Source organism: Dipodomys spectabilis, unplaced genomic scaffold (genome assembly GCF_019054845.1).
Source record: "Dipodomys spectabilis isolate Male_0828 unplaced genomic scaffold, ASM1905484v1 ptg000147l, whole genome shotgun sequence".
Lineage (NCBI taxonomy): Eukaryota > Metazoa > Chordata > Mammalia > Rodentia > Heteromyidae > Dipodomys > Dipodomys spectabilis.
The window spans coordinates 5,505,781-5,525,161 of record NW_024870824.1 but is presented as its reverse complement, the minus strand read 5'-3'; the positions used below and the strand labels follow the sequence as shown (position 1 = coordinate 5,525,161).

The following is a 19,381-nucleotide window of genomic DNA, read 5'->3' as shown; positions in this document are numbered from 1 at the left end:
CACCTCCGCCGCCGCCGAGCGCCCGATCCGCCCGCAAGGCCTCCCTCCGCACCACCCGCGGCCGCCGCTCCCCCCCCACCCCCCCCAACAGCCACCACCAACCACCGGTGTGGCGCAGCGCCCCCCGTGGCCGGGAGCGGAGCCGCAGCCCGGGCCCGGCACAGCGCCCCCCGCGCTCTGGAGCGGGGCGGCAGCTCTGGGCCCCTCGCAGCGCTCCGCCCCAACCTCCCCAGGGGCTGCAGTGCCCCCTGCGGTCGGGAGGGGAATTGCAGGTTCGGCCCGGTTGGGGGGAATAGGTGGGGCCTTCAGGCCCCCTTGTCACCATCCCTGGTACCACCCGGACATTTTCAGAGTGTTAGTATATGTTGAGAAGATTTTGGCATACTTCATTTCAACAGCAATGACTTAGGGAGGTAGGGGAGAAGAGGTCAAGGTACCTAGACAGTAGATGTTTGGGGCTAAGTTAGCGACCCCAATATCCCTTTGATTTTCTAACCGAAAAATTAGCTCCGCCCATCCCCTAACTATCCTTTAGGAAATTCTCTATTGGTCCATGAAATACAGTATCTTTCTTCTCATTGGTCCATAACATAATACCATCCCATTGTGTAGTGCTAGTACTTCATAAATTCCTTTCCAATTGGCCGATGAATTAGTGGTAACAATGCTACTTTGAATTTTATGAAGGCCAGTATGTCTCCAACATCTTGATATTAAGCCCTCAGAGCTTCTTTGCTTTCCTAGTCTTCCAATGTTATATTCTTATATTCTACAGTATTTCTCAACTTAAGGGACACGCAAAAAGAACAGCAGTAAAGGAATTTTCCTCTCTGGGTTTCAGTGCACTTCATCTTACCATGGAAGTTGTGGTTGAAGGCAAAGAAAAGTCCCATAACTCCGAACTGAAGTTATCTTACAGGTGTAGGATGTTGATCATTTCTTATTAGAAAATGAGGCTGTACAAAAGGAAGATGCTAAAAAAAAATGCTGAGATTTTTTTTTGGCTAGTTATTCACGAGACAATGGGAAACCTCAATTAATGTTGGTATTGTCAGCCTAGCACATTTTATGGCCTCATGAATATAGAGATTGAGTATATACAAAACAGATACAAATCAGGATAAAGGGTCTAGTAATAAACTATGACTACTGCTCTAAACGGGACTTCCATTGATCTGCCCTATATGTAATAGAAAGCTTCAGTGCCTTCTCAGTCATCTCTCCATAATCTTATCTGTACCCTTTACTAACTTTCCTTGTGGCAAAGGCTGTTGTCAGTGATACCAACTTGGAAGCACACAACATCTAGAAAAGCCTATGAAGCACCCACAAAACGTTCCCTCCCGCCGGGCGCCCGTGGCTCACGCCTGTAATCCTAGCTACTCAGGAGGCTGAGATCTGAAGATCTCGGTTCAAAGCCAGCCTGGGCAGGAAAGTCCATGAGACTCTTATCTCCAATAAACCACTCAAAAACCGGAAGTGGCACTGTGGCTCAAGTGGTAGAGCGCTTGCCTTGAGCTGAAGAGCTGAGGGGCAGTGCCCAAGCCCAGAGTTCAAGCCCCATGACAGACCAAAAAAACAAAAACAAAAACAAAAACAATTCCCTCCCTATTCTCATAAACTCCATCTTCCACAGCTGACCTCAAGCTTGACTCAGAATATTCCTTGAACTGAGAAATATCTAAGAAAGCATATATGTCTTATAAATTGTAGTTGGAAGAAAATAGTATGAATCCATACAAGACCTGTCTTGCAGCTTTTCTAACAAAATTAACGGCTTAGGTTTTCCCCTATATGAGACTTTAATTGTCTGGGTGTCTAAAGCTGTTTTCTAACAGCACCAGAGACAAATCTCAGGGATGGAAAGGGCAAAAGGAGAAATGTATTCAAATATGGCAAGCACTTATCATGTACTAGAAATTTTCCAAAGTGTGGAGACACAACATTGAATTAAAAATACCCTTTCCTCTTGGAGTTTACATTCTTTACTGTACTGGTGAGACTTCAAGAATTAAACATTAGGGCTGGGAAGGTGGCTCAGTGGTAAAGTGCTTGCCTTGCATGCATGAGGCTCTAGGTTCGATTTCTCAGCACCACATAAGCAGAAAAAAGCCGAAGTGGTGCTTTGGCTCAAGTGGTAGAGTGCTAGCCTTGAGCTGAGAGCTGAGGGACAGCGCCCAGGCCCAGAGTGCAGACATTATTATTAAACTTGGTCTCACAGAATATAAAGTTGAAAATCCCATTACAGGACTAGGGGTCTAGTTCAGTGGGAGAACATTTGTGTAGTATGTACAAGGCCCTAAGTTTGATCCTAGCACTTAAAATAGCAACAAAACATATACTTTTTTTTTTTTAATCTATAGACTGCCAGGCACTGGTGGCTTATACATCTAATCCTAGTTACTCAGGAGACTGAGATCTGAGAATCATGATTTGAAGCCAGTCCCAGCAGAAAAGTCTGTGAAACTCTTACCCCAATTAACCACCAGAGAACCGGAAATGGGGCTGTGGCTCTTAGTTGTAGAGTGCTAGCCTTGAGTAAAAGAGCCCAGAGACAGACAGTGCCTAGGTCCCGAGTTCAAGCTTCACAACTGACTAAAAAAAAAAAAAATCTATAGAATTCAAAAAAGCAGGACCAAAGTCATTTTAAGTGTTCAGTCTACCTACACACCAGTAGATAAAACTGAAATATTAAAAGAAAAGCTGTGATTCTAAGCCTCTTTAACCACATTCTGCTGCCCTCCCTAATCTCCAAAAACCCCTCCTTCCTGACAACTTTTTCTAGGGTTTCTGTCCCAGGTAGGGAAGCCAATTCATTGGTATTCAATGAATGCCACAAATTTGAAACTGGAAAGTAGGATGTAGGCTAAAGCATCTTATTCTTGCTGCCCTGACAAGTCAGCACCACAAATGGTAAATTTCAAAACAAACAAACAAAAAACCTTTAGAGGCTCTTGCCTGGATCTCTAAGCAGCTGTTTCATCTATACACGTTGGATGACTGTTAACGTAGGGAGAAGGGTAGAATAGAAAATCCTAAAAACTTGGGGCTGGGAAGGTGGCTCAGTGGTAGAGCGCTTGCTTTGCATGCATGAGGCCCTGGGTTCCATTCCTCAGCACCACATAAGCAAAAAGAATCTGTAGAGTCTATTAGGTAGAGGATCATATAATCTGCAAATAAAAATAATTAAAAAAAAAAGAAAGTCCTAAAAACTTGAGCAGTGCAGCTTCTTTCCGTAGCAAATAGGACTTGTCAGCAAATTGAAACATTAGGGAAAATACCTTTCCCTAGGACAAAAGAAGTTTTGCTGCCAGGATAATTTTGTATAAGCAATGTTTTTAGGATAGCCAGGTGCTGGTGGCTCTCACCTGTAATTCTAACTACTCAGGAGGCTGAGATCTGAGGATCAAAGTTGGAAGCTAGCCCTGGGAGGAAAGTCTGTGACACTCATCTCCAATTAACCACTAAAAATCTCGAAATGACGCTTGGCTCAAGTAGCTGAATGCTAGCCTTGGACAAAAAAGCTCAGGGAGCCAGGCACTAGTGTTCACACCTGTAATCCTAGCTACTCAGGAGGCTGAGATCCCAGGCAGGAAAGTCTGTGAGACTTTTATCTCAAATAAACCACCAGAAAACCCGTGTCACTGTGGCTCAATGATAGAGTGCTCGCCTTGAGCTGAAGAGCTCAGGGACAGTGCCTGGGCCCAGAATTCAAGCTGCACAACCAGACCAAAAAAAAAAAAAGCTCAGGGACAGCACCCAGGCCCTGAGTTCAAGCCCCAGGACTGATATTTGAAAAGAAAAAGTATTTTTAGGATGGAGAATTGCCTAGGTCTTTAGAATCTAAATTCTGATGATTAAATTTACATCTCTTCAGCACCAGAGTCCAGGCCATCTCTCACTTTGACATCTTCTTGCAACCCAAAGCCTATAAGCCCATCTAGATAAGTTTCTAATTCAGTCATTAAGCATTTCCCAGGGAACTGAAATGTATTAACATTTGACTTTACTCAGGTAGAAGTGAAAATGACAGCAAGAAAGAAAAAACAGATGTAAATGCCAGGGAAACAGACACTAAACCAGATTCACAGAAATAATGAAGGCCTTGAATGAAGCTTATTCCATAGGATCTGATCTGCTGGGCGTTTAAAGCACCTAGGGACCAGATACTATCATTTTGAGAAGCCTATCTGTTTCTCAGAGAATAGGACTGGAAGTTTGGTGGTCTCTCTGCTTCTTATCTTTCTTTGTGGGACAGGGAAAAAGACACTGTAATACACAAACTTGCTTGGGAAAATGGATTATTCTAATAAAACTTTATTTTTTCAAACACAGCCACAGAGGCAGAACCTCATGTTTAACACACACAGACTTATGGAATTTTTTTTTTATATAAAACAAAGTTTACGAAAATTTTTTTTCCACTTTTTGTTTTTGTAATCCCATTAGCACAGGGACTTTGGCAGCAGGTGGGAGTGAAGGGCAGCTGAGGCTGCCACTGGGCAGTCACCGGGCACAAGAGGAGAGCACCAGCCTGGGAGTGGCTTCACTCACACACGCAGGAATACTCACCTACTGGCCAGCCACACTACACACACAACACAGATGCAGACATCTACCCAGCATCAGCCACAAGCCCTGGAGGTGTGCTCCACTCTGGGTAAGCCCAATATGTGAGAACCCAAATAATCAAAACAGCTAAAGTAGAGAGCTAAGGGATGGTTGCTTGCTTTACAAAAGAAGCAATCATAGGCTGCTTTTAAATGATCAGCAATCCAAATGCATTAAAAATAGCATTTGGTTTACACAGAACTGTTGGAACAGATCTATTGTGTAAAGCAAAATGAACCACTTCTTGAAAAGGCTTGTTCCAGGGCCACAGCTCTTTAGGAAGCAAGATAGTTTGGATTACTTTAACTCCCAGACTTGAAGTATGGAATTAAAACATGACAACTGTAGGCCTTCTCCTCTAAGGATGATGCCCTAGGGCTTTAAAAAAAAAAAAAAAAAAAGCCAGGATAGAGGCTTCACTTCTTCAGCTTAGGGCCTGCAGAGAACTCATTGGCATTGACAGTAGCCTACTGGAAGCTGGAACAGGTAATCTGCAACAGAGAGCCAAGGGAAGAGGACGTCCCAGGAGGAAAAGCAGCTGATACCAAGGAAATTATGAACTGAAGAGGGAGAAGAACCAGGGAAGGGATGAAACTAAAGATGGGCACCTCCTGGGCTCACAGTTTCACTTAATTCTTTAGAGAGCCTTTCTCAGATCTCAAGAGACTTGGTGATACATGGTAACTAGACCTAGCGCCTCTGAGGACATAGCCACTTCCTCTGAAGTGGAGGCAAGAAGGCTGGAGCCTCAGTGATAGCTCCTATGCAACATGTAGGAGATGCAGAAAACCTCAGGCTCAATTCCACATTGAAAAAAAAAAACACAGACCTTTGCCTTCTCTAATATGAGGAATTGGGTCTCTAGACACCTTGGATATTGAACAGAAAAATGCCCTTCATGCAATAAAGCAGGAAGGGCAAGTCCAATTTGGTCATGCAAGGTCTTCTAATCAAAGCTAAACAGTGCCTCATGGGCTACTATGGTGACAGCTTCAATATGCATATCCACTAGTACCAGCCTACCAAAATAACTGTAGTCCTTAAATCCACACTGCAGCCACTAGACCTACTGCCCTAGCTCAAATTATGGGCTAGTAACAAAAACGAAATTCAATCCAACAACAAACTCCCAGCTGCTTCTCACAGTCTTTGCTTTACACATCCTCAGCCAATCCCTCAGTGAGTCCCAGCCTCTCTGTAGTCTCTTAGGGCCAATTAGAGGTAAATAAACATTTCCTGGCAGGAGTGGAAGACAAGTAAACTAGTAAATGTTGAATACCTAGCCTCTTTTTCAAGCAGGTCAGAAAAGAGTCTGGGCCAGGATCTTGTAAGAATAGGTTTCACTATATTCTGCTTCCAAAGAGCAGTAATGGAATGAGCTCATCTCTGCTGAGAACTGAATGCCACTGTTCCTGCTTCAGATCTACCTCAACAGATGCTGAGAACCAAGACATCGTCTTGCTACCTTATCTCTGACCTGGAAAATCAGAAGATGAGAGGAAAAGGTCCCCTCAATGAAGAAGAGAGAAATGAAACCCTTCAGCTATGCCTTAGTTGCTCGCATATGCTTGGACATACTAAGAGAGTGAGAGGCCACAGCTCAGAAAAACAAAAAAAAAATGTGGTAACCTCAATGCAGCCCTCAATACTAGATCTATCTAATGGGGACAGAGTAGGACTGAGGGGGAAAAAAAGATCATTGGCTGAGGTCAGAGCACTTAAAGACTCTGCTGTACCCCAAAAGAGAATTTTTGCAGAGCCAGTGATGCTATGGATTACAAGCCTGGTTCCAGTGCTACTGAGAATAAAGGAAAACTGGGAACCTCCTCTTGACTCCTTGAACAAGCCACTGTTCTAAAAAAAAAAACTCAAGATCCTGGGGGTATCATGATGCTCTGTTAATGGAGCAACTGCCTTCCTTCCCTAAGGCTACACAAACACACCTTTCCTCAAGTACACTCCCATGCACGCACGCACACTCACACAATTTCTCTGAGGAGGCTGACTGAACACCCCCACCCTGGCCAAATTCTAAGACACAAGTGCCCTTTGAAGCAAAGGGGCTAGTGAAATTCCCCGAGCTGGGGTCAGCAGACCCCTTCCTTCCCTGCCCATTGCTTTCTCGGTGGCAGGGATACTCACACTCAGGGCCACCACAGGGAGGGGCTTCTCTGGGGCTGTCCCTCCCGCCACCAGCTCTGTTTATCTTGTCCTGGCCAGTTTCTTGGCATGGTCGAGCTTGCTGGAGCGAGATTTCCGGCTACCCTGAGTCGGAGCCCTCCACTCACCCCCATTCCCAGGCTGGGCCCTCAGACTTGGGGCCTTGACACTTGTTAGTAGCCATAAGAGAGTCAGTCTGTGTGGCCCCAGGAAGTAGCCTCTCAGTTTTAGTTCTCTTCAATCAGATTCAGATCCAGATCCCCAAAATCCTGCTGGCATAGTGTCCGCTTGCTCAGTGCCTGCCGCCCCCACCGTACAGCCCCCTCCTCTTCCTCTTCACTTTCACTCAGCACCTGGGAGGAACCCCCAATGGGGCTGCAGGAAGCAGAGAGAGGTGGGGGACTACAGGCCATAAACCATGGTGGGGAGATGCTGTTGCCTTCCCGGGCTGTTTCTTGGAGACAGAGAGCTCCTGAGTATGGTTTCTGTCAACAACAAAAAACAAAGTTTGAATGACAAAGACACTAATTTCCAAGAGCACCCCAAAATGTATTTCAAAACTTCCCTTTCAGCTATGCCTGAGGCTCCATAAAATTTGGGAAATTTCACTGGTGGCTCACGCCTATAATGCTACCTACTCAGGAAGATGAGAGCTGAGGATCAGTGTGAAGCTAGTTCAGGCAGTAAAGTCCACGAGACTCTTATCTCCAAAAAATTGCCCCCAAAAATGGAGCTGTGGTTCAAGTGACAGAGCACTAGCCTTGAGCAAAGGAAGCTCAGGGCAGCACCCAGATCTAGTGTTCAAGCCCCAGGATCAAAAAAAAAAACAAAACCTGGAAAATTTATTGAGGAAGAAGCCCACTTTCCATCAGATTCAAGAACAGAAACTTGGGAGGCTGGAGGTGTGGCTCAGTGGTAGAGTATCTATCTAGCAGACATGAAACCCTGAGTACCCATAGCTGGATGGGAGAATGGGAGAAAAGGAAGGAGGGAGGGAGAGAAGCAGAGGAGGAAAGAAAAAGATGGGGGGAGGGGAGGAAGCTTGGGCTGAGTATGGTGGCATATGCCTATAATCCCAGCTTGGATCAAGACCCTGTCTCAAAACCAAAACCAAGCAAACTTTACTTATAAGCCCCATGTAGGCAGGAACAATATCTGCTTGCTTGGTACTCTGTCCTGCCAAATACCTAAGCAGACTCAAGTACATAGTGAGTGAGCTTTTCAGTAAATGCTTGCTGCTGGGCTGGATGACCATCATAAAAAAGGTAACAAATTCTTGGAGGCTTGTGACCCCAGTAGTCTAAACAATTGCACTTATACTAGGGGGCCAGAGAACATTTGTTAAGTTTATAAACAACATCTCTGCCCATCTTAAATATTCAGAGGCCCACTTGAAGCAGTGAATGACAAGTAGCAAAACCCTAAAATCAGGGCAGCAGTGACTCATGCTTGTAATCCTAGCTACTGAGGAGGCTGAAATTGGAGGATCACAGCTCAAAGCCAGACCAGGCAGAAAAGTCTGTGAGACCTTTATTTCCAATTAATCTGCAAAAAGCCAGAAGTGGAGGTGTGGCTCAAGTAATACAGCACCAGCCTTGAGCAGAAAAAGCTAAGGGACAGTATCCAGACCCTGAGTTGAAGCCTCATTACTAGCACAAAAAAAAAAAAAAAAGAAAGAAAAATGCCGGGTTAGTGCAGCTCAAGTGGTAGAGCACCAGACGGGATAAAGTCAAGGAAAGCACAAGGTCTTAAGGTCAAGTCCCAAAATGGCAAAATAAAAAGTAAACCAAGGGGCTGGGAAGGTGGCTCAGTGGTAGAGTGCTTGCCTTGCATGCATGAGGCCCTGGGTTCGATTCCCCAGCACCACATAAGCAAAAATTAATAAAAAAGTAAAAAAAGTAAACCAAGGCTGGGAATATGGCTTAGTGACAAAGTGCTTGCCTAGCATGCGTGAAGCCCTGGGTTCAATTCTTCAGTTCCCCATAAACAGAAAAAGCCACAAGTGGCTCTGTGGCTCAAGTGGTAGAGTGCTAGCCTTGAGCAAAAAGCAGCTCAGGGACAGTGCTCAAGTCCTGAGTTCAAGCCCAGGACTGGCAAAAACAAAACAAAACAAAGACACACACACAAAAAGTAAATCAACCCTGAACACAATGAACAGGGTGTTGGTGAGTGGCCTTCTCTGGCTTATGTACTCTTGCTTAGAGGAAAAAGTGCCCCTGGCAAGACAATTTGTAATCCTTGCTGGATCTAGTTTCTCTAGAACCCCCCAAAACTGAGGAATCCTACGGGAGGTTTTTGGTGCTAAAACCCAATAGTCCCATGTCAATCAGGACAGTCTTTCTAGCAAAAGCTCATACAGGAAAAAAAAAACACATAAACACAAGTCCTCCCACTCCAATCCACTCCTACCTGATTCATCTTGTCAAAGTCCAAGGAAGGCCGCAGACGCCGAGGGTCCTCCTCATGGCGTCGTTTGACCCCAGTTTTGCGGGCATCCAGATCACAAGGCTGTGAGCGGCTTCGGGGAAGGTTTTGGAGACCTCGTGGTCGCCAGGGCAGCTCTGGAGAGGATGCAGGGGAACTTCGAGCAGAGGGCAAGAAGCGGCTTGCTTGTGGACCCAGGCTGGGTGACAGAGAGAAGCGACGCTGGGGTGGGCAAGGTGACAGGGACTCAGCATCACTTTCCCAGGAGCCACTCTGAGGGGAGGTGGCACAAGGTCGAGAGGAATCTTGGGCCAGAGCCAGGCTGAAGAAAGGAGGGCTGTAGGGTCTGTGGGCTGGGGCACATTGAGAAGAGGCACTGGGAGCTTGGAGGAACCTGAGGCTGGAGACCCGCTTCGGAGGGCTCTGGTGAGGCACCTGCGGCCCACCCCCTCCACTACTGCCCCGGTGCTTGATGGGAGTCCACAGCTTGGAGGGGGCGGGCCGCCACACCGGCTGCCAGCGAGACAGGTCCACGGGCACCGAGAGTGAGCGACAGTGCCTCTTGGATGGAGGGGCAGGGGGCACAGGAAGTTTCTCTGGGTCTGGGGGCTCAGGGTGCAGAACTTGGGAGAGAGGCTGCTCCTGTGGGGAACTTCCTCGACTGGGTGGTCTGAGGTGCAGGCTCAAGCCTGAAGGATGGTAGTTGAAGTTGAGGCTGTCCTGGAATTCAGCACAGGAGCAGTGGGGCAGGCCCCTCCAGGAAGCACCTTCTGGAAAGAATTCATAATTAAATATATTAATGACAGTTAACTTTTTTTTTTTGGCTGGTCATGGGGCTTGAACTCTGGGCCTGGGCGCTGTCCCTCAGTTCTTCAACTCAAGGTGAGCACTCTACCACTTGAGCCACAGTGCCACTTCCAGCTTTTTCTGCTTATGTGGTGCTGAGGAATTGAACCCAGGGCCTCATGCATACAAGGCAAGCACTCTACCACTGAGCCACCTTCCTAGCCCCAACTTTTTTTTTTTTTTTTTTTTTTAATGCTGGTATTGGGTTTGAATAAAGGCCTTATGCTCTTACTTGGCTTTTTTACACATCTCCAGTCCAGTTTTTATGCTGATTAACTGGCATGGCTACACTTTTCTGGCTGGCTAGCTTCACACCATGATCATCAGATCTCAGGCTCGTAAGAGGCTAAGATTACAGATATTAGCTACTGGCCCCAGGCTTGATAGAAATTTTTTTTTCTCTTAAGAGCTTTTGTGCCAATCTATGTACCGAACATGTAGCTTACCAAAAAGCTCCATGAGAGCCAGGTGCTGCTGGCTTACATCTGTAAATCCTAGCTACTTAGGAGGCTGAGATCTAAGGACAGAAGTTTGAAGCAAGACTGAGCCCATGAACTCATCTCCAATTAACCACCAAAAAGCCAGAAGTGGAGGTGTGGCTCAAGTGGTAGAGCGCTTGCCCTGAACAAAAAAGCTCAGGGACAATGTTCATGTCCTGAGCTCAAGCCCTAGTACCAGCACAGAAAATCTCCATGGGATAGCTACTATGATTAGCTCCATTTCACTGATGAGAGAGTTCAGTAACGTGCCTCAAATCACTGAACAATCAAATGACCAAACCAGGATTCAGGTCTGTCTGATGTCAAGGCTGTATTTCTTACTCACTATGCTATACTACTCCACTGTAAGAAAACTATATAGAATTAAAAATGTATCATATATACTGACTGCCACTCACCACACCCCTGTTCACTCTACCTAGTCATATCTACAAACTTTCTTTCCCTGTTCTCAGCCTGGGTTCTAAGAAGCATACCTATACTCTCTTATTCCTGGTGCTTTTCCTTCTCATGTGTCAACAAGACCAAAACAAGAATTAGGGCTGCTGGGCTAGGAATGTAGCTTAGGGGTAGAGTGCTTTCCTAGCATATATGAAGCTCTGGGTTCAATTCCTCAGTACCACATAAACAGAAAAAACCAGAAGTGGTGCCATGGCTCAAGTGGTAGAGTGCTAGCCTTAAGCAAAAGAAGCTCAAGGACAGTGCCCAGGCCCTGAGTTCAAGCCCCAGAACTGGCCAAGGGAAAAACAAAAACAAAAAAAAGAATGAAGGCTGCCAAGAAGTGAGGCACAATTAAACAGGTGAGAGATTACTTTTCTTCCTAGGGAGGGTAAAAGGGTAGAACAGGGTATTGATGATGGAACCTATACTTGGGCCATGTACCTACTTGGATTCTCCTTCCCCTAAGAATTATTTATTTATTTAAAAATTTTAATTGTTATTATAAAGGTGAGGTACAGAGGAGTTACGGTGACATAAGGCAGGAAAAGAGTACATTTCTTTTTGGACAACATCACCCCTTCCCTTTCTCTCTCCCAGTTTTTCCTTCCTATCCCTACCCACAAGTTGTCTTTTTTTGTAGTTGTAGAGCTTGAACTCAGGACCTAGGCTCTTTTGCTGAAGGCTAGCCCTCTACCACTTAAGCCACGGCATCACTTCAGGTTTTCAGGTGGTTAATTGGAGACAGGAGTCTCATGGACTTTCCTGCCTGGGCTGGTTTTGAACGATGATCCTCAGATCTCAGCCTGCTGAGTAGCTAGGATTACAGGCATGAGCCATCAGCACCCAGCTCCTACCCACAAGTTGTATAGTTCATTTTCAACATAGTGTCCAGTGAGTAGCATTGCTGTATTACTCACCTTTTGTCGCTCCATTTTGTGCCTCCCCTTTTACTCCCAAAGACATATGAATGAACGAACAGAACAAAACAACAAAAAGAACAAAAACAGCAATAAAGCAAAAACCTGGAGTTTATTTTGATAAATACTATTTTGTGTGATAAGATGTACATAGGCACTGTGCCTTTCTGTTCCTCTTCTAAGAGTATCCTCCTTTGGTCCCACTGTGTGAGAATGCCTAGAGACCTGTAAAATTTATTATGTCCTAAGCATTGTTTTAAAGGAAGAAAGGGGCTGGGAAGTTGGCTCAGTGGTAGAGCACTTGCCTTGCATGCCTGAGGCCCTGGGTTCGATTCCTCAGCACCACATAAGCAAAAAGATAAAGGCCGGAAGTGGTGCTGTGCTCAAATGGTAGAGCACTAGCCTTGAGCTGAAGAGCTGAGGGACAGTGCTCAGGCCCAGAGTTCAGGCCCCACGACCGGACCCAAAAAAAAAAAAGGAAGAAAGGAGAAATGTGCTAGAAATGGTTCTCACTGCATTCCACCCAGTATTATTACTTTTTGTGGTTAGCTCATTAAGGGACAAAGGATCTATTCCAACATCCTCTGAATGGAATTTTGCAGAGGCTGGAGATTTGGGAGAAAAAAAAATCACAAGTATATGAAAACTTGTGATAGTAAAAATCATGCCTAACGCTATCTGGTCAATAGTTCTTATCCCTACTAAGCTCCAAAAGAGTAAGGATCAGGAGTCCTATGACACAATACTCTGCCATGACATCACTTGGCTTTCAGCAAGTATTTAATAAAGAAGAAAACATTTTTGCCAACTTACTTCCATTGCCAAGTATCCCAGAAAAGAAAAGAAAAGCACAAAAGCCTGGTAGCCTAGGTTAGCAATAAAGGCCCATGACCACAGGCCCTTTACTTATAATCTAGGACTTTAGACCTCAGATAAAGTATCACATGTGAAAAATATGAGGTGATTCATACACATATATATATATTCAAATATATTATTCAAAAAATACACTATTGCTTTATATAGTACATAGGATTCTAGAAATTACCTAAATATATATCAGTAGGAGATTAATTAATAAATAAACTTAAGGTATATCAATTCAGTGTGAGAATACTTGGCTATAAAAGCAAAGGAATGCTTAGTATACTGATAGGGAAAGACCTCACAGCTGTATTAAGCATAGATAACAGAATATGCAAGGTTTCCCGTTTAGGAAAATAGGATGGTGGCTCACACCTGTAATCCTAGCTACTCAGGAAGCTGAGATCTGAGGATCATGGCCAGAAGGCAGCCCAGGCAAGAAAGTCTATGAGACTCTTATTTCCAATTAACCACCAAAAAGCCTGAAGTGGGACTGTGGCTTAAGTGGTAAAGTACTAGTGTCCTGAGCAAAAAAACCCGAAAACCCCTCAAAATCTCAGAGACAGCACCCAAACCCTCATTTCAAGCCTCAGAACCAGCACACACACACGAAAAGGAATATATATGAAAGAACATATGTATATAAATGTATTATGTAATATACATATGTATTTAGTTCTACTTGTATAAAAAAAATTCTGGTTGGATGTACAAGAAAATACTAAGAGGCTGGTCTGGGAAGGTGGCTCAGCGGTAGAGTGTTTGCCTTGCATGCATGAGGCCCTGGGTTCGATTCCCCAGCACCACATAAGCAAAAAGAAAAAAGCTGGAAGTGGCGCTGTGGCTCAAGTGGTAGAGCGCTAGCCTTGAGCTGAAGAGCTGAGGGACAGCGCCCAGACCCAGAGTTCAGGCCCCAGGACCAGACCCCCAAAAGAAAAGAAAAGAAAAGAAAATAGTAAGAGGGCTGGGAAGGTGGCTCAGTGGTAGAGCGCTTCCCTTACATGCTTGAGGCCCTGGGTTTGATTCCTCAGCATCACATAAGCAAAACAGAAAAAAGCCGGAAGTGGCGCTGTGACTCAAGTGGTAGAGCACTAGCCTTGAGCTGAAGAGCTGAGGGACAGCGCCCAGGCCCAGAGTTCAGGCCCCACGACGGGACCCCCCCCCCCCCAAAAAAAAAAAAAAAAAAGAACAGAAAATAGTAAGGGGAGGTTATTTGTTTTTGTCAGTCATGAGGCTTGAACTCAGGGTCTGGGCAATGTCCCTGAGCTTCTTTTGCTCAAGGCTAGCACTCTACCACTTGAGCCACAACACCACTTCTGGCTTTTTCTGTATATGTCGTACTGAGGAATCCAACACAGGGTTTCATGCATGCTAGGCAAGCACTCTATCACTAAGCCACATGCCCAACCAGTAAGTATTTTTGTTTTGTCCCATACATAATAAACAAGTGTTCTACCACTGATAGTAAAGGCTACCACTGAACCATAGCTTCCTAGTGACTTTTAGGGAGGTAATGGGAACTGGGTAGATAGGGAAGGATAGCTCTTATCAGTATAATGTTTGTTATTTTTAATTTTTAAAACTATATAAATGCAAATCCTATTCAAAAAACATTAGAGGGGCTGGGAAGGTGGCTCAGTGGTAGAGCGCTTGCCCTGCATGCCTGAGGCCCTGGGTTCGATTCCTCAGCACCACATAAGCCAAAAGAAAAAAGGCAGAAGTGGCGCTCTGGCTCAAGTGGTAGAGCGCTAGCCTTGAGCTGAAGAGCTGAGGGACAGCACCCAGGCCCAGAGTTCAGGCCCCACGACCGGACCCAAAAAAAAAAAAAAAAAAAAAAACATTAGAGAATGGGGCTGGGAAGGTGGCTCAGTGGTAGAGCGCTTGCCTTGCATGCATGAGGCCCTGGGTTCGATTCCTCAGCACCACATAAGCAAAAAGAAAAAAGCCGGAAGTGGTGCTGTGGCTCAAGTGGTAGAGTGCTAGCCTTAAGCTGAAGAGCTGAGGGACAGCGCCCAGGCCCAGAGTTCAGGCTCCAGGACCGGACTCAAAAAAAAAAAAAAAAAAAAAAATTAGAGAAGTCCCTATAAGCTAGAATAAGAGCAACTAAACAGGTAACTTTCCTGCAAGGCAGCAAAATGGAGACAAGTGCTGATCACAGAAGCTGACTCCAGCAAGAAAGTTCTAGAAGTATGATAACTAGTCTTGATCACTAGAAACCAATGAAAGAAATGTGTGAAGACAAGGGCAGACACACATATACAAAACATACAAACTTCCAAAACACACACAATATCTTACCAGACACAAGCTGGAAAGGGTTCCCACAGTTGGATATGTCTGCATGATCAGGCAAAGGCTAAGAGAGAGAGAAAGAGAGAGAGAGAACATACATCATGATTTGTGTCCAGAACACATTAACAAACTTACAGCAAGACCTTTTCAATTCTTGGACTAACCAGGGTGTTAGAGACTCCTAAGTGTTTTCTTCCTATTGTCTTTCTAAAGTTAGTGAGTAAAGTAATCCACACCTTCTAATATTTCAAACCCTCTCCACCCAAGTTTTAATATCCTTCGCTATTAATGGAAAAATCCCTGCCCCCTTCTTTTTGGGCTGGGTTTGGAGCCTTAGTGGGCCCTTCTATTACAAGTACAATGCTTCATATAACACAGAACAAGGGTAAAGTGGTAGCAACAAACAGCCTCAGAAAAAAGGGGGAGGGGGTTATGGAGAAGCAGGAAGACTGGTCTTTTACCAGACTGATGCTGAAGCGTGTGCATTTCAGCTCATCCAGAGTCTGCTTCTGTAGCTGCTCAGTGATCAGGGTTATCATGTTTCTCCCCAGGATCTGACTTGCACACTTTGGAGCAAATGATGGATGTCTTCCCTGTTGTTCTTCCAGACCTCACTCGTGAGCCGTCTTCTGCCACTGCAGCACCATTCTAGCACCATTGGGACTTCCCTCTCCAGTCATGCCTGCTGAGTCTGCCAATTACAGAGGGACCAGCCCCAAGTGATATTAGAGATGTACCTGGTCCAGAGATGGAAAATGCATGGCACACATACCACAGCACTCCTATGCCAGACCTCTGGCAGACAGTAATTGATCACAGTTCTTTCCTGCTAAGCCTAAAGATAGCCTCAGAAACATTCTGAACTTGGCACTCCAGATATCCAATAAAATAAACCAGAGTTGGCAAGCAAATTGAAACCTATTTACCACTCCGAACCTGGCTCATGCTCTGCTGTTTCTACCTGGAATACCAGTACCACTTAGCAAACAACTCAAGTGACAAAGAGAGGTGCCCAATTGGTTTATTTCCATACCGACCAGCCCAGTATTTTCTTTATCTTCCAGTCAGAAGCGAAGAGAAGCACTCTTCTCCCAAACTACATACCATAGCACAGTGAGGAGCAATAGTTACAGGCATAACTTTCTGCTTCAGACCAGAATAAATAGGATTTTAAGTCTTGAATAACTAATATATTATTTTCCAATAGACACTATGTATATGCTCCTATAAAATGGCAAGAAGAAAAAGGAAATGGTCAGGGTAATTCTGATTCCATTTCAAGCTGGGCATCTATGACTCAGGCCTATAATCCTACAGATACACAGGAGGCTAAGATACAAAGGATTGAGCTTGGAAATCAGCCTGGAAGAAAAGACAATGAGATTCCACTTCCAATTAACCAGCAAAAAGCCAGGCTGAATATGACTTAAGTGGTAGAACATGATCCATGAGCAGAAAGCCAAGTTAGTGTGAGGCATTGGGCTCAAGCCCAGTACCAGCAAAAAGAAAAACAATCCCAAAACAATCCCACAACTTCATCCAACTAAGAGTTTAGCTTGATCTGACTCAAAGACCAATGGATATAATTAATCAATATAGATAACCAATTTTTCATTGTCAATTTCTGATAGAAGCAAACTGAATCTTTTTCAGAGAATAGGCTTCAAGTCCATGCAATTATTGTGCACGAAGAGTGTTAACCTAGTGTCTTACTTTATTCTATTTCCAGAAATCGCTAGCAGGCAGATAACTCATCAGTGTACATAACATCAGCTAGTAGAGAGAACAATTAATAAAGCTGAATCTCAATCTAATTTGCTGTAACATCTTAATGTTTCCCAGTTTATCCATATACAAAATGGGCACAACAATCAGTCACAGGAATGATATAACATGGATGATCAAAATGTACAAAAGCATACCATCTGTCCTATAAAACTCAAGAGTCTAAATAAATTGTCATTTCTCATCTCTCCTGTTAGCTGTTCTAAAAGCCTCAGTGTACCAAAAGTGGTATTATTAAATTGAAGAAAGCAATAGGGTCTATCTCTCTAGCTGGGTAACATCCTCTCTCACCTCACTAAGGAAAAGCCCAAGATGGCTCCTCTGTGACCTGGGGGTGGGCAGAGATACCCTCCACACAAAAAAAGAATGAATTATCTCTATCCCATTCCCACTTCAGAGGGAGACAACAAGAAAGAGCAAAGGAAACACCTATGGATGTACTTGAAGTTCTTTGAAAGAAAGGTGCAGAAGTAAATCATCATTATACTTAACAACCATTCTCATGCATAATTATTATACCACCTTGAACAAAGTTGCAGCTTCCTGAAATCTCCCTTTGCTGTGTCTCCTATGCTACTATGGCAGAAGCTACAGCATATATCACTTCTTGCTCCTACTTTCTTAACTTTTGCCTTCAAAGGGAATGGAGGGGGTGGGGGAAGGAAGAGAACGATGGAAGGGGTGACATTTATCAAGATGCATTGTACTCATATAAAAACCTGACTTACAGAATTGAAACTTCTTTGTACAATTACATAGTAGTAATAATAATAAAGGGAACCTAACTATAGTTTTACCCTAGAGACTCCAGGCCTCAGCCTGACCAGCCATGAGGAGCAGGGAGTGAAACAAACTCTAGCTTTTCATGAGCCATTTGGACAAACGGAAACCTCCCAGCCCTCTCTAGAATCAAGTGAAGAGAGTAATTTTGTATTTTTCTGCATTTTAATTATTGGGATGTGGCCACACACAGCGGTAATTGGAACAATGCAACCACCACCCTGCAAGTGATACTCTGAGTCTGAGTTTCCTAAACAGGCCAGGCTGAGAGGGGGAACAGAACGGGGAAGCCATAAGGAATCAAACCAGGACACAAAAGAAGGTAAACCAGCTCCACAAGGGGCCTTTCTCAAGCAGGCACTGAAAAAAGTGTTAGAAGCCCTCTCTGGCCGCCTTCTTTCCCCTTCCATTTTGTGTATATGAGAGGTAGAGACAGCCCTGAGCAGTCACTAAACAAGTTAAAACTTCTCAGCCAAACAACTGGCACAGAGCTCAGCCCTTCACAGAGCAGCAGCAGGCCGCTAGGCCCTCCCAGGAACCCCACCAGGCCTAACTCTCAGTCTAGACGCTCCCTCCACCATAATCCTCCTAAAGATTGGACCCCCACACACACTGCATCTCCTATTGGATGTCATTAACCCCTGACACTCGTGTTTCAGGAATGCTGAGATTGTGCTGAGACCTGGACAACCGAGGATCAAGTCAAGCCAAGAGACAGGAGAATCACAAATGCCCTGGGGACCTTCCCCCAGGTACCAAGCCCCACCATCTCTTGGGAGAGACGGAAGAAAAACACGAGCAAGGCAAGGAGGTGCTAGAACAGGTAAGTGGGGAACTGACTGCTCTTCCTCCATATGGTTCTGGTGGGGTAGGAGTGACAAGTGGGTACCCCTCCCCCACCCCCACACACCCCGATGAAGAACCAAATGGCAAGGCCCCCTCCAAATCTTCAACCTCTCCCTCCGTTGCCCTGCCTGTCCCTGCGGGGTGGGGCATGAGGCGTCCACTGGTCCCTGGGAGGGGGTACGCCAGGGCTCACTAAAGGGATTCGCTCTCCTCTTCCCACTCAGGTTCCCTCATCTAGCCACGGGAAGCGAACTCAGGACGCCAGGGATGGGGAGGGTCTGGGACTTAGCACTCCCCCACCCCCTCCCCCCACCGGGTCCCGTGCTCTCCCCGCGGAGGCGGCCTGTGAGGCCCAGCCGCGCGGGCCGCTGGACTGGGGGAGGGGAAGGAGAGAAGGAGGGAGGGACGGTCGAGATGCCCGCCCCGAGGCCCCAACGCCACCTGCCCTCCGCCACCTACCGCGGCTCCTCCAGCTCCCAGGGCCGCGGCCGGAGCAGCTCTGAGCGCTCCTTTCGCCCCACGGTGCCCTTAAAAGGCGTCGGCGCGAACCAACAGGCCCCTGAGGAGAGTCTAAGTATCACTCCGTTTCGCAGAATACCCCCGAACCACCTGCAGAGGCCCGAGCGCAGGATCGCTCCTCTTTCAAAAGCCTTCCTACTATAGAGCCGAAGGGAACGAGCCTGGAGCTGTGATTTCGGGGTGGAGTGGTTTCCTCACTAGCGAGTCACCCCCTTTAAAATAGCCTGGAAAGTGGACGAGCCCAGTTAGAGGCATATCTTAAAACCCGCGGGGGAGGCCCCATCGGACGGAGGTAAACAAAGCCCTTGCCTCCTCTCCTCGTCCCTACATCGACACAGCTGAAACGCCTCATTCAATTCTGGCTACGTAACAGAATCAGCCACAGTGCCTCTCACC

The 19,381-nt window shown here is 45.7% G+C and overlaps 1 protein-coding gene across 2 annotated transcripts; it reads right to left on the bottom strand.

Annotated features, from left to right (window-relative positions):
- Positions 1-4,296: 4,296 nt before the first annotated feature.
- Fam53c (family with sequence similarity 53 member C) lies at positions 4,297-19,124 on the bottom strand. 2 transcript variants are annotated; one of them, XM_042692112.1, is made up of 5 exons: positions 18,926-19,124; positions 15,517-15,746; positions 15,062-15,119; positions 9,181-9,962; positions 4,297-7,256 (listed from the first exon to the last, which is right to left on the bottom strand). In XM_042692112.1, exons 2-5 carry the CDS (start codon positions 15,592-15,594, stop codon positions 6,999-7,001), a joined length of 1,176 nt encoding a protein of 391 aa, XP_042548046.1. In that variant the 5' UTR covers positions 15,595-15,746; positions 18,926-19,124; the 3' UTR covers positions 4,297-6,998. The 2 variants fall into 2 exon arrangements, with proteins under 2 accessions (XP_042548046.1, XP_042548045.1); XM_042692111.1 differs by having other exon boundaries at positions 9,181-9,965; positions 18,926-19,123.
- Between the last annotated feature and the right edge of the window lie 257 nt (positions 19,125-19,381).

Excerpts from the sequence above, each read along its gene's own strand:
- Fam53c (XM_042692111.1), bottom strand. The coding sequence starts at position 15,594 with ATGATAACCCTGATCACTGAGCAGCTACAGAAGCAGACTCTGGATGAG. Across the intron at positions 15,120-15,516 it reads CACGCTTCAGCATCAGTCTG|CCTTTGCCTGATCATGCAGA; the intron begins GTAAAAGACCAG and ends TCTCTCTCTTAG. Across the intron at positions 9,966-15,061 it reads CCCTTTCCAGCTTGTGTCTG|AAGGTGCTTCCTGGAGGGGC; the intron begins GTAAGATATTGT and ends AATTCTTTCCAG.